General features: G+C 35.1%; 1 protein-coding gene across 1 annotated transcript in view; it reads right to left on the reverse strand.

Moving 5' to 3' along the window:
* Nucleotides 1-6,697: 6,697 nt before the first annotated feature.
* Nucleotides 6,698-14,563, reverse strand: part of Abca13 (ATP-binding cassette, sub-family A (ABC1), member 13) — a 394,418-nt gene continuing 386,552 nt past the window's right edge. The window contains exons 60-62 of the mRNA XM_013024383.1: nt 9,302-9,407; nt 7,726-7,863; nt 6,698-7,120 (exon numbers count right to left, since the gene is read on the reverse strand). Of these exons, the coding sequence (XP_012879837.1) occupies nt 7,025-7,120; nt 7,726-7,863; nt 9,302-9,407 (340 nt within the window). The 3' untranslated portion in view covers nt 6,698-7,024. The remainder of the gene's footprint in view (nt 7,121-7,725; nt 7,864-9,301; nt 9,408-14,563) is intronic.

Consider the following 14,563-nt stretch of genomic DNA (forward strand, 5'->3'; position numbering starts at 1 on the left):
ATGAGAAGGTTATATGGTAGAAGGTTAGCCAGAGACTTTAGGGCATTATGAAAAGTAGTTTCTTTTTTTTTGGGGGGGGGGCCCAGTCGTGGGCCTGAACTCTGGGCCTAGGCACTGTCCCTCAGCTCTTCGGCTCAAGGCTAGCACTCTACCACTTGAACCACAGAGCCACTTCCGGCTTTTTTTTCTGCTTATGTGATGCTGAGGATCGAACCCAGGGCCTCATGCATGCAAGGCAAGTGCTCTACCACTGAGCCACCTTCCCAGCCCGAAAAGTAGTTTCTTAAGCCAGGTTCAGGGGACTCATGCCCAGAAATTCAGGTGGTGGAGATCTGAGTTCAAAGCCAGCCTGGGCAGGAAAATTCACGAGCCTCTTCAACTAGCCATCGGAAATCTGGATGTGGCTCTAGTGGTAGACCACCAGGCTTGAGTGAAAAAGCTAAGGAACAGCACCCAGGCTCTGAGTTCAGACCTCAATACTGGCATAAAAATAAAATAAATAAGAATATTTTCTTTCTTCTGAGAGCATTGGGAATGCATTTAGATTTAATCAAAAGAGTACCATTCTTGACCTTACATTTGAAGAATAAAACACATAATCCTATTAGAAACACAGAAGGTAGAAGGGTAAAAGCAAACTTTAATAAAAGGAAAGCAGGTAAGTAAAACCATAGCTCAAAATTATGGAAGATATCATAAAAGAAGTGAAAGATGGGGAAAAGGAACCTCTGGATATGAGAAACTACAGAAAATGAGACACCATCTTCTAAGTCTCAGGGAAGGAAGGATACAGATTTTTCAAAATAAAAATGAGGGACTAATGTTCCTAGTAAGAGAACAACTTTACAGAAGATAACAATTACACAGAAGAGAAAAGTAAACAATCAATAAAGCAAGGTATCCAAGAACACCCTATTAGATTCAGACACAACTCAGCTTGGAAATTTTTATCAATAATATTACATCAACTTTTACCTTTGTGAAAATCCTAATGCTCTAATCTAGGTTTTCATATTTTATATAATATGTGTTCTTCATTTGAGACAATTATATTCTTACCTATGAATGCAGTGGGTCACATAAGTAATTTCTGACTCAAAACCACCTTCGAATTTCCCAAATAGTTATCCATTAGGAAATGTCATACATACAACTTAATTATGTTTACCAATATTTCTCTTCCATTTTTTGTGCATGAAGTTGCTCAATATTTTCCTCTTATTGTTGCACAACTTTTCTGCCACAGTTATACTGGTGTCATAAAATAAGATAAATAACATTTTTTTCTGTAAAGTAGTTTGTTTAACGTAATATCTATTACCTCTAATTCAACAAACTTATAAAACAATCTGAACCTTCTGCCCTAGGTCAAGCTATTTGTAGTGTATTTGCAATCACATTTCACCATCAATTGAGTTTCTGCAGTGGGTAATGTTAATTTAAGCAATTTGGTTATTAGTTGTTTACTAAAATTTATTTTGAACTACTTTGCATGATATTTTATATTATTATCTTATAACTCCTACTCTAAGTGCCATCATTCAATGTTTAATATTAATAGCAAGGTCACAAATGATCAATTCCTAATTAAACAGAGTAATGTAAAATAGAATCTACCTTGCTAGTGAGGCATAACACAGCATAGAAAAGTGATTAAAGTGATCATTTACAAGTATTTATCATAAAAAGTTGACATAATTTGAATGATAAGGAAATGTATAATCCATAACAAAGAATTTTGTGTATGTATTTTGTTATGATTATCTTTCCAGGTTAAATATTAGTAGCATAATAAATTATGGTAAAAAGATACAAAAAAAGTAATCTTTACTTAAAGAACATCGAATTTCATTTAACAAGTGAATTCTATGCTCTAGTCAACATTTAAAAACATACCAAAATGTTCTCTCAAAAAAATCCTAGCCAGTCACAGGTTAAGATAAACTATTTTGATATACAATCTGGTTGCAAACATGCTCATTTTCCTAGTACCTTGTGGTTATAATTAAAAACTATCGTTGGCAATTGGTTAATTTCATTAAACTTTTTTGATAGCATTGTATTATTTTATTTTATTTTTTGTTATCTTCAAGTAGTTATACATTGAATATTATGACTCTATTTGCCCCCTCTCCTTGACCTCCCCGAACACCCCAAGTGCTAACTTCCAGGTACTCATTTTGTTTGACTCTAAGTTAGTTGTTCAAAGGTATTTCATCATTGAAAGTGTTCTGTCTACACCATAATTTATTCATGTATATATTTGCATATTGCATTATATATATAATCACACTATAAATATATACAGTTGTTTATATATGCATATGGACCTCTATATATTTACATGCATTAAGCTGTTTAAAGTCCTAGTATGATTATGAAAATGAGAAAAATGGAAGTTTACTAAAATAGTGTGGCTTGGAATAGATCACTCCTTCAATAGAATTCAATCTTCTTCTATCCAGCCTATAATTTTCCCTTTGGACTTTCTGCTTTACCCTAGCTCATAACTTAAATTCACTTTGCTTTAATCCCAAGGCAAATCAAGTTTTCATGCTATCTTGTCTGCCCTATAATGACACTGCTTGCCAAGTAAAAATAAGTAGGAATTAAGGTCTCACCAACCATCCTGACATCCCCAAACTATTTACCTGAAGCCTGGTTCATAAATTTAGTAAACAGAATTTACCAAGTATAACACCACAGTTTGGTAGCAGATGGTATGGGTTACAGATGCAATTAATCAATATAAAGCCACATTCATGCTGTCACCTTCTATTGGAAAGAAAGATACACTGGTAAAGTTTCTAAATGTGTTAATTAACCTGGGACTTTCGCTAGGTTTAAAATGTACATTGAAGTCAATGAGTCTCTTGTTACTTAAAGAGGAATTTTAAAAGGAAAAGTATGTGGGGTACATGCATGAGAAGGTGAAATGTATCTTCATTTGATGCCAAACAAGTTAATAATTAAGGAAGACTTTTCTGACTTCTTTCAGCCTTTTGAAACCCTGCCCAGTGGGAAACATTTATCCATTAACAATCTCAACAGGAATGATCAGTGAGAGAAAATGACAATGCTATTTATTTAACAAAAAGGGAAAATTTCCATAAAATTTTCTTCTCTTTACTGCATTCAATGTAACAATAAGATGTATGAATATGTGACATCTGTTCTATAGATCTTAATGCACAACTTTATTTAAAAAAATAGCAATAGCCTCACAACTTTGATTGGCAAAAAGATAGCCATGCTGCTGTTTGTCATTACTTAATTTTCTCAACATGTTTGATAAAGTTTATTCTGTTCCCATTATGCAAATTGTGCAAAACCTCTGTTTGACTTTTCTATTGTAGAGTGCCAGGCTCTCTTCCTATGTTATCTGTATTTAACTATTTAGTGCTTTTTTGTTCTAGAGTTTGAATTCAAAGACCTCATACTTGGTGCTGGTGATGCTCTTCCACCAAGGCAACAATGTTCAGCCTACCTTTTTGCTAGTTAATTGGAGATGAAGTATCTTAGATTTTTTTCTGACCAGGCTAGCTTTGAAACATGATCCCCACGTCTCAGCCTTCTGAGTAGCTAAGATTACAGGAATGAGCCACTGCTCTATTTTGTTATTACAGAATTCTCTCTTCCTTTTAGAACCATATGAGGTGTAGCTGAATACTACATTGCCCAATCATACTTACAGCTAGTTGAGTCCACATAACTATTTCTTAATAATGTGATATAAGACTATGTATGGGATTCGACTATAAGCAAAGCTCTTTATATAACTGTGATCTCTCTTTTTCTCTGTCTCTTTGAGAATTCTGATAGAGCTCTAAGGAGACACTGCAATGTAGGAGAAGTTCTAAAGATATGAGATTTATGCTGTAGATACAGATAAAGCATGACATCAGCTTCCTCCAAAAGTAACAGACAAACATCCATTGTTCATTAAATAGTGCTGGTTTGCTTTGATGCTCTCTAATTTCAAATGTTGTTTTTCTCTGTTCGTCACTAATAAAGATAATAACTCTCTTACTATATCTTTTGCCACACTCCCAGAGAGAGTGGATCACTCTGTGGCCCACACCAGGGAGCACTCATTGCTTATGATTGCTCCTCATCGTCCCTGACTGTTTATGTGCTGCTCATAGACCAAGATCTCTCATTTCACCAGCCCCATGTTAATAGCACCCACTAATTTCCTATGTATACAGAGTAACACAATAAATATAACTCAAAGAATAAATATTGTGCATGGTTGTGTTTGGGTGTATTTCTCTGTGTTTGTATGAAGGGCTTGAAATGATCAAAGTTGGTAAATTCAATTTTGTACCAAAGGCTACACATGGTCAAGTCAGCTTGAAACTTTGTGTGTGTATGTGCATGTTTGTGTGCATGCATGTGTGTGCTTGTATATGTGTGTGTGTTTGTGCATGCGTGTATGTGTGTGTGTTTGTGTGTACGCCAGTACCGGGGCCTGAACTCAGGGACTAGGCACTATTGCTTAGCTTTTTCACTAAAGGTTGGCACTCAACCATTTGAGCCATACCCTACTTCTATTTCTGGATTTTTAATTTTTTTATGCTTTTCTGGTGGTTAACTGGAGGTAAGAGTCTCATGGACTTTCCTGCCTAGGCTGGCTTCAAACCAAAATCCGCAATTTTCAGCCTTCTGTGTAGCTACACAATTTTCACATTTTGAGTGTCTGTCTTCTATTATGGTAGAAAAATCTGTGATAAATGTAGTTTTCAGGATATTCTCACAACATTGACAGTGTACATATGGGAAGTGCAGTGTTTTTAGTTTTGTGTTTAGTTAGAAATGGTCACGTTGAGCTGAGTTTCCATTGGATAGCCATTAAATAAAAGATAACTACACAACCTTAAGCCTTACTATTCTTAAAATAAGGAGTCTTATTTGTTTTTGCAATCTTGATTTTGCATAAGGGCATTAATATACCTTTATGTTTAAGCAAAGGTTAAATTACATAATAAATGATAGATCACACAAAATGTAATTAATATTCTTATTTCCATCTTATAATTTACTCAAAATGATTTCAAAAGAAGGCAGCTGGTTTAAGTCTCAGTTGAGTGACCTTCAGCTCAAAGGTCTTAAGACAACTGTTTAACTCCAAAGGCATAAAATATCTGCATGACTGATAAATGCAATGACATTTTCAACATTAGCATAAGATTTGACCTTTGTGTCCAGTCATCTGGGATGGGGGACTTTTGCATGTTGGGTTTCTTTTTCTTCCTGTTTATTTTTCAAAGGCCTACCTTGAAGCATAAACTTCAAGAATACAGCAGTTCAAAGACCAGAAAAGAGCCCCTAAGAGAAGAACATTTCAGAGCAAAACTCAATTAAATTTTACCTTTCAAACTTTAAAAGATCTGGAGTTGTTCCATTTCCTTCTTACCTAAATTAAATTGGATCCCCAAAGACAAAAATAAAGATACAAAGAAATATATTGGCCAAAGCACAATTACATTCCATAAACCAGGTTCAATTACAGCACATCTCATTTATTCACTGCAACATAAATATATTCATGCTTCACAAATTGGTATTTATTGATTCAACAACAAAAATAGTCTGTTAGAATTCAAATTAAAGAACAATCACCAAATCTCAAATTGTGTACTTTAAGAAAGCATATTTCATGTGATGTAGGAAAGTCAAATACACTCAAGTCAAACTATTCATGATTAGCTTAATTCTCATCATATTTAAACATCCAATAAAATGATATTCATGAAAGATAGATTTACTAAAATATTGCTTTGCAAAAAAAATAACACAGTGAAGTGTTTTTTTCTATCACAGATTACTGGTGCTCAATGATAAGGTTCCATAGAGTCAAAAAAAAGTTAATGTGATTTTTCACTGAGCTTTTAGATACATGTTGTTAAAAGAATGCTCAAAAATGTCTAACAGGAAATTACTTTCATTTGTAGATATATTGATTTTCTACATTTCATTTAACTATACGATATGAGTTGTTAGATTAATAGTTTTGGGGAGCCACATCTTTGAGGACAATAATTCTGAGAGTCACATAATTTTAGAAAACTAAGAAATTTAAATTACTATGCAGTAACTACTACTCTAAAATTTAAATTACTATTCAGTAATTACATAAGCAATGTTCTGATGGTGCTTATATAATTAGAAGGTAGTTAGACATGTCTACAGGCCAGATTGTCAAACTAGAATATGAATGTTTAAACACAGATTGCCAGGCTCCAGACCCAGGACTGAGATTTACATTTGTACCAAACTCTGAAGAGAGGCCAATGATGTACATGATATGAAAACTACTATATCTAACAACCATTGGCTTAGACTAACAATAAAATAGCAATTGTTTATCCAAATTAAGAAAGAAATCTATATCTTATTTCTTTCAATTCTCCTATTAAAATTATAGTCTGTGAGGTCCTGGTTAAACTGTTACTAATGATGAAAAGCACCTAGTTCAAATGTCTTTAATTTTACTAATGGATCAACAAAACTAGATAGCTCTTTATGCCTAGTTTGAAAAGCATTTATTATTTGAAAAAAATGGATTTTTTCAATCCATATATCATTCAGTTTTCCAAAAGTTTGCATTTAAATCATTAAATTTTAATTTAGAAACATAATCATATCTATTTTTTTTAAAAAAGAAATAGTCTTTGATACTGTTTCTGACCAAAAAAAAAAAAAAGTAGTGTCTTAAATCCTTGACATGACAAACTATGGATGGCCTACCTCATTCCAGAACTTCTCTAATTGGACTCTTCATGTTTTCCTCCCAAAAAGCTAATACTACCTGGGTTAACAAACAGAGTAAATGTATTGGAGGAACTCCCAAAGGTATGTGAGAAAGAATGACCTTTCCGTTGGCTGTTTGTTAAACAGTTTCAAAATAGACAATGAAGGAGAAAATATAATTTTCCTGCCGTCAAGATCCTGAGCACTGGAGATAATGTTTGATTCTTGAATATCAATTGCAGTGGAAGACAAGGTAGGCTTCATCAGTGGTTTACACAGGCAGGTGAGACAGGTGTTGGCTGTTAGCATACAGATCAGGAGTAGATTGCAAAGTTGGCTGCTGCTCACCAGCAAAGTTAATAAACACCTGAAAGAAATAATGAAAATAACTGCTAACCCAGATGAACACCCAACCTTACCAGCTCAACTACAAGGGAGACATTGTCTCAGAATCTTGCTCAACAAACCCCCAAAGCCAGAAATCACACATCCGTATCATCCTCTCTTTCATCATCATGAATGTGTAACTGTATTAAGGATTCACCTCTAAGACTGATTCTATTAATAAATCACCTGGAAATTCTCAATAATTGGAGCACAGTTTAAAAACAAAAGAAGTTGTGGTATGACTTTAAACTTCAGGTACTCTTAAAAAAGCAAATATTTTTAGTTTCCTCCAGAGTCAGCTATCATACAATTACTGCAAAGTCCAGTTACTACTACAGGGACTAGATAAAAAGGTGAGGGATGAGTTAATATAACATGATGTAACTTGTAAGTGCCCCATATAACTATGAACAATTTGAAGATACAGAGAGAGAGAGAGAGAGAGAGAGAGACTCAGAATTTTGTCAGATTAATTATAAGAAGTGGTAAACTGAAGGAGCAATACAAATTATTTTAAAAATCAGCTACATTAGATCTGATGAAGCTACCAAAATTCTACTTGCTCAGTCATTCCAAGTATCATACCTGTTCCAATGTGGTCTGATTAATGGAATAATGCTTGATGTTCAGGAGAGTCTTATTGTTCTCTAGAACTTTGAATAAGTCAGCTAAACACTCCCATGTTTTGGGAACGTGGTATTCCAATAAATTATGACACTGTCCCTAGAGGCCAAAAAATAAAAGAATCATAATTTGTGACTATTAAAGTTAAACACACTACACTTATTTAAAACATATATTAAAATATATAAGCCACATATGTAAGTACCAATGAGATGTGCCGGTTAGCTTTATGAGCTACCAATGAACACTTTTTGATGAGCATTTAACCCAAAGCATAAATATGCTAAGTAGCATTCACCTGGGTTGAATTACTGTTCTGTCTCTTATGTGCTCCACCTTGCTATGAGTGTCAGGAGGTCATCTTGTAGGCCACAAGTTGCCTATAGATGTTCCACAAACAGGAAGATATGTGCCATGATAGAGGCATCTGGAGGTACACAAACTCCACATTCAGATACATGGTTTATAGCTCAACCATTGCCTCTCCTTTAGTAGAGCAACTAGGCAACTCTGGCAGAATGGGTAGCCATTATGATCCTTATTTTCATGTATTCTCGTAGGCACAGTGATGACCATCTTACAAAACTATCTAGATGGTGCTGGAGTAGAAATGATAGGCACATTGGCACCATGTTTCTTCCATGGTAGGATTCCAACAAATGATTGACTGTGGATATACATAAGGAATAGCTACTTATAATGAATAAGAAGGACAATTATTTAAAAGAATTACAAAAGAGTTTCCCCAACTTCTTTCGTGCCAGTACTGGGACTTGAACTCTTGTTTAACATTTTTGCTGAAAGCTGGTACTCTGCCACTAGGGGCACAGTTCCACTTTTAGATTTCTGTTGGTTAATTGGAGATAAGAGTTGCAGTAAATTTTTGGCCCAGGGCTGGTTTTGAACCTTCATCCTCAGATCTCAGTTTCCTGAGTAGCTAGGATTAGAGGTGGGAGCTAGCAGCACCAGGCTGAGCTTCTCAAACATGAATGTGCATAAGGACAACTTATTTGCCTTAGTAGAATGCAGAGTGACATTCAGTAGGTCAGAACCTGAGACTGCATATCTGAAAGATCCAAGATGATGAAGAGGTTGTTGGTCCAGGGGCAAACTTGGGCCATATTCAATTAGAAGAGAATTGAGTGTAAGCATGGGATTCTTCTTGTGAAACAATGTGGAAATGATCAAGCTTATAAACCTTACAGAAAATGTATGGAAGAAATTTCCTTTTGAAATCTTCCAAACCAAGCAAAAGGACCTATGCAGTGGAACTGTGACCATTGGGTAGAAAGGTTACTGTGTAGTCACAGTCTATTGGGCAGGCTAGGAAGGGTCCACACAGGCTTATCACCTCCACAGTGGTCAAGAACACCAGCCACCCTCGCTATTCATGGGAGGGAAACTGTTCAATGTATAGTAATTAATCAATTAGAGAACAGGCACATCTTTACACAGTTGAGAATATAAACAAAGCCAAGTACATGTACAAGATGTTTCCAGCTAAAATTAAAGAGATGATGCAGGATATTATTTCTACCTTAAATTGGATTCCTGGAAAATGGAGCTTTAAATGGTCAGAAATAGTATCAGGTTGATCTGCTTCCTTTGAGAGCCAAATTTTGACTGTGTAACCATCACCAAACCTGAGAATTACATAGAATAAAATATAGTTAGCCAGGCACTGGAGGCTCACACCTGTAATTTTACCTACTCAGGAGGCTGAGATCTGAGGATCACAGTTCAAAGCCAGCCCGGGCAGGAAAGGCGGTGAGACTCTTATCTCCAATTAATGAACCGAAAGATTATGCATGAAAAACAGATTGCACTGTTCTATGTTTTAAAAGCTTTGTAAAGCTAAGGATGTGGTTGGAATTTACTTAGGAATGTTCTCCTGGAAAAATATTTTCCAAAATGAAACTTAATTCATTTTCTTTTTTGCTTGTTTTTTATTATTAAAATGCTGTACAGAGGGGTTAGAGTGACATGAACAAGATAATGATTACATTTGCTATCGAGCATTGTTGCCTCCTCCTTTGTTTTCCCCCTATCATCCCTTCCCTCCTACCTCCACAACGACCCCCCCCTGAAGTTGTAAAGTTCATTTTCAACATAATATTTTGTACATCTCATTGTTACAATGGATCAACCTGTATCCTTATTTAAGCATTTTGTTTTTTCCCTTCCCCTCCCCGAATTAAAGAAGTGTATATACAAGATGCAGGGCACCGACATCAAATACAGTGAAAATTGGGGTTATACCATGGGGGAGGAACATACAAAGCAACAAAAAAATCATGTTACATTATAAATACGTTACAAAAAATAGCAAGAAAGAAAAAAGATATTTGTGTGCCTATCTTGGGTTTCATTTCACTTAACATCATCTTATATGGTCATATGTACATGGTTTTTGGCCTTTTCTGCTTGTCCTACACATGTACTAATTATTGCAAATAAGAGAAACCATGGGACCTATGTTTCTTTGGGACTGGCTTACTTCAATTAATATAATTTTTTCCAAGTCGTTCCATTTCCTAACAAATGGGCATTGAGTAGTAAAAGTTACAGATCCTGAGTTCAAAAAGGAACTTTACAACTTTGGCCAGGAGGGGGAGGAGCGGGGGGAGGGGAGGGGAAGGGATGGGAAGGGGAAACAAAGGAGGAGGCAACAATGCTTGATAAGAAATGTACTCATTATCTTGCCCATGTAATTGTCATCCCTCTGTATGGTATTTTCACAATTAAAAAAAAAAAAAGCTCCTGAGTTCAAGCCTCTGTATTCATGCAAACACACACAAACACACACACACACACACACACACACACACACACACACACCATATTCTGTGTCAATTTCAAAGGATTTGAATAATGTATAATACATTGTTTCCAATAAACCACTCAGAAACCAGAAGTGGCTCAGTGGCTGAAATGGTAGAGCACTAGCCTTGAGCCAAAGGGCTGGGGGACAGTACCCAGGCCCAGAGTTCAAGCCCCATGATCTCAAAAAAAAAAAAAAAAAGGAAAAAAAAATATATATACTTTACTTACATTAGGCTAGTACATATGTATATATATATATATACTAGTATATATGTTATGTATGTATATAGAGTGTATATATATATATGGATATATATGTTATATATGTATTTGTATCCTTAAATATGTTATACATGTGTATATATAACATATGTATTACATATGCACTTATAAAACATATGTTGTAATGTAGTTATATATTCATATATTTATATATTAATATATATTTACTTACCTTAGGTTACATATAAAAAGGCTATGTATGTAAAATTATGTTACATATATATAGCCTATGTGTTTATATATTATATTATATAGATATATAAGAGAGAGAGAGTCTAGGATAAGTAAATTCTAAGTTCATTTGCACAAAAAGGCTGTAAAGACTATATCAAATTGTTGAAAGATTTTGGATTCTCAAGTATAAAATGTGGAGAAATTAATGTAAGTTAATTTTATAGTCATTGTTTCCCATTTATATTGACACAGACACTGATTCACACAGACACTGATTTAAAACAAAATCAGAGAATCCAAAAACTAACACCTGGTCAATTAAAGAGGAAAGGTGAAAATACAAATTATGATAGCAAAGTGCTGAGTTAGAGAGGTTTTCAGAGCCAGGCCAGAGCCCTGGGAAGCATTCTTGCTTCAAGGCCTGTAATGATTAAAATGTGGCTGGGAGCACATGAAAGGGAATGCATAAGTAATTTAACCAGGCCCCTATGTAAAAGAAATTCCCCAGTTGTATTTCAACTCAGCCTTAGTGAGCAGTCCCACCATGAAAGGCACAGCATTCATCCCAAGAGATCTATTTGTGAAAATGCAAAGGCAATGTTATTGGTCAATCTACTACTAGTGTCCAATCAACAGTGAGAGGCTATATTCAGACCCTAGCATAATCTTCCACTATCATCTCCAGGAATGAAAATTAATCTAAAAGTAGATTATTTTACTCTCTCACTCTAGGTACCTAGCATGGTGTTGGGCACAGAACCTAAACATTACTATTTATTGGTGGGGGGGCTGTTTGTTTTCACAGTAAATCTCAATAAAAATCTGATTAGTAAGAAGTAAAAATAGCCAAAAAACACATGAAAAATGTTCAACATCTCTGGCCATAGAAAAATTGCAAATCAAAACAACATTGAGATTTCCAAATCAGCCATTTAGAAGGGCCATCATCAAGAATGCAAAAAATAACAGATGCTGGCACAGATGTGGGCAAAAAGGAAACCTAAGATACTGTTGGTGGGAATGTAAATTTGTTCAACCTCTCTGGAAAGCAGTATGGATGTTCCTTAAAAATCTAAGCACCAATTGCAACAATGAGATGTACAAGATGCTATGTCGAAAAACGAACTTTACAACTTTGGCAGGGTGGGAGGGGGGAGAGCGTAGTCATGGAGATGGGAGGGCAGGGAAGGAAGGGGAAAAACAGAAGAGGAGGCAACAATGCTTGATAAGAAATGTACTCATTACCTTGCTCATGTAATTGTAACCCCTCTGTACGGTATTTTCACAATAAAAAATTTATTAAAAATAATAGTAAACACACACACAACAACAACAACAACAACAACAACCCTATGATGCAATTCCATTCCTAAGCATTCATCCAAAAGATTACAAACCAAGATGTCATCAAGCCACTACGGCAACCATGTTCACTGAAGCACCATTCACTGCAGCCAAGGTATGGGATCATCCCAGATGCCTCTCAATGAATGAGTGGATCAAGAAAATATGGTATATATACATACACAATGGAATTTTACTCATTCATTAGAAAGAATACATTGCATTATTTTCAAAGAAATGGAAGTATCTGAATATTATATTAAGTGAAATGAGTTCATTCCAGAGAGAGAAAAGATATGTTTTCTCTCATATGTGAAAGCTATAATGAGTTAATAAAATATACATATACATAAAATTCAAATATATGAACTTAAATGTGGTAGATTCAAGGGAGAACTCAAATAGGAATTCCTTAGAAAGGCTAAATAATATTTCAAAAAATAAACACAAGAAATGGATACTTGAAAGGGGTGGAGTGAAACAAGAGGAAAGGAGTAGATAAATGAAGAAATGAAGAAAGGGAGAATGAGTCAAGAATTCAATGTATATCCTACAAAATTAAGAAAAGGGAGGGAAAGCATGGGTTGGGAGGGATAGGAAATAATGTTGAAAGGGATGACATTGATCAATATGCACTGTATTCATGAACTACTTTGTTCAATCCAACTCCCTTATACAACTATTTAATACTCTCTATATATACTTCACAATGTATAGAATATGTGTATATAAATATATAAACAAAACCATGGAAGAACTTTGATAGCTTCTAGCTTGGTACCTGGCACCAATAAGTAATCAAAGAATGAATGAATAAGTGGCATGCTCAAGTCTTACCATTTGAATTTCTTACAAAGCATCAATAAACAAAGATATGTTCTACTTTAGCCTACGTGAGGCTTCCCATAATGCATTTGTGATTGGACTGTTGTTATGAATCTCTATAGTGAAGGCAGAAGGATGAAGGTGGTATGGGCTAGTTTCAGTGATGCAGATCACCTTGTGAGCACCCTCAGAACAATTCATCCTGGGAAGCTGTGGTCCTGTGTCTGCCTTGCTTTCTGATGGTTTCTAAGCTACACGTGGACAAGAAATACACTAATAAGTATACATGAAAGCACAAAAGTACATCCTTGACACTGTGTTTAGCTGTCTCTGGGAATCTTTCAAAGTCAATATAGAAGTGTCCTCTCCTCTGTCTTCAGGTGGGTAGGGGCGTCAGAAGCTGAGCTGCTAAGTAATAGGATTCATCCTACTCTGTCTTTACTAAAACTTCCAGAGTAGAGGGACACCCCAGCAGTGCATGAAAGAAAAAGATAAAGTCCAAAGCATTACAGGAGTTTCCAAAATGAATAGTTCTGTTTCTGGAGCTTTGCAACCCTTCCACAGAGAGATATCAGCTCTATGGTTACAACTCTGGGTTGTGAAGTGTGGCTGTTGATGATAAAGACATGTTCTCAATGATTCATATTACATGACATGTAACATTTTGCTCTACAGACTCTGAGTCCCAACAACAACGTTTGAAATCAGCTCTTTCACATACAAGACAAATGCCCCTGGAAAGTAAATGAACTCTCTCTTCTCAGTTCCCTCATCTAGAAAATAAAATTACAACAGCCTGATAAGGCTGATAGAAGACAGGTGAATTAATCCATGTGAATTATTTGTAACAGCTTTTGACACTGAGTAAATTAGTAAATAGTTAAATCCAGGTTCTGTGAAGTTGATTTAAAATTGGATAACACTACATTTGATATGAAGAAGTTAACAAGTCGTTGAGGAAAATTTGATGAGAGAACATAAAATGATTTGAAGATTAGAAGTTGTGCATATTAACAGGATACAAGTCATCAGCAGGCAGGAAAATAACTCAAATCCACTTTTACCACTATTTTGAGGCCCTATTTTATGAATGTACTTTAAGAATTTTGTATTTAAAATGAAATACTAGCTATTCAGGGGGCAGAGATCTGAAGATTATGGTTTGAAGCCAACCTGGGTAGAAAATTTCATGTCACACCAAGCATCTTTGGTTCAAGTGGCTTTAAAAAAAGCTAAGAGACAGCACTCAGGCCCTAAGTATAAACCCTAGTACTAGCATAAAACATTAAAAAATTAATCAATTAGAAAAATAAAATTATGTTCAATCCAAACAATTTTCTCAGAAATTCTG

This window comes from Dipodomys ordii, unplaced genomic scaffold (genome assembly GCF_000151885.1).
Source record: "Dipodomys ordii isolate 6190 unplaced genomic scaffold, Dord_2.0 Scaffold76, whole genome shotgun sequence".
NCBI classification, from domain to species: domain Eukaryota; kingdom Metazoa; phylum Chordata; class Mammalia; order Rodentia; family Heteromyidae; genus Dipodomys; species Dipodomys ordii.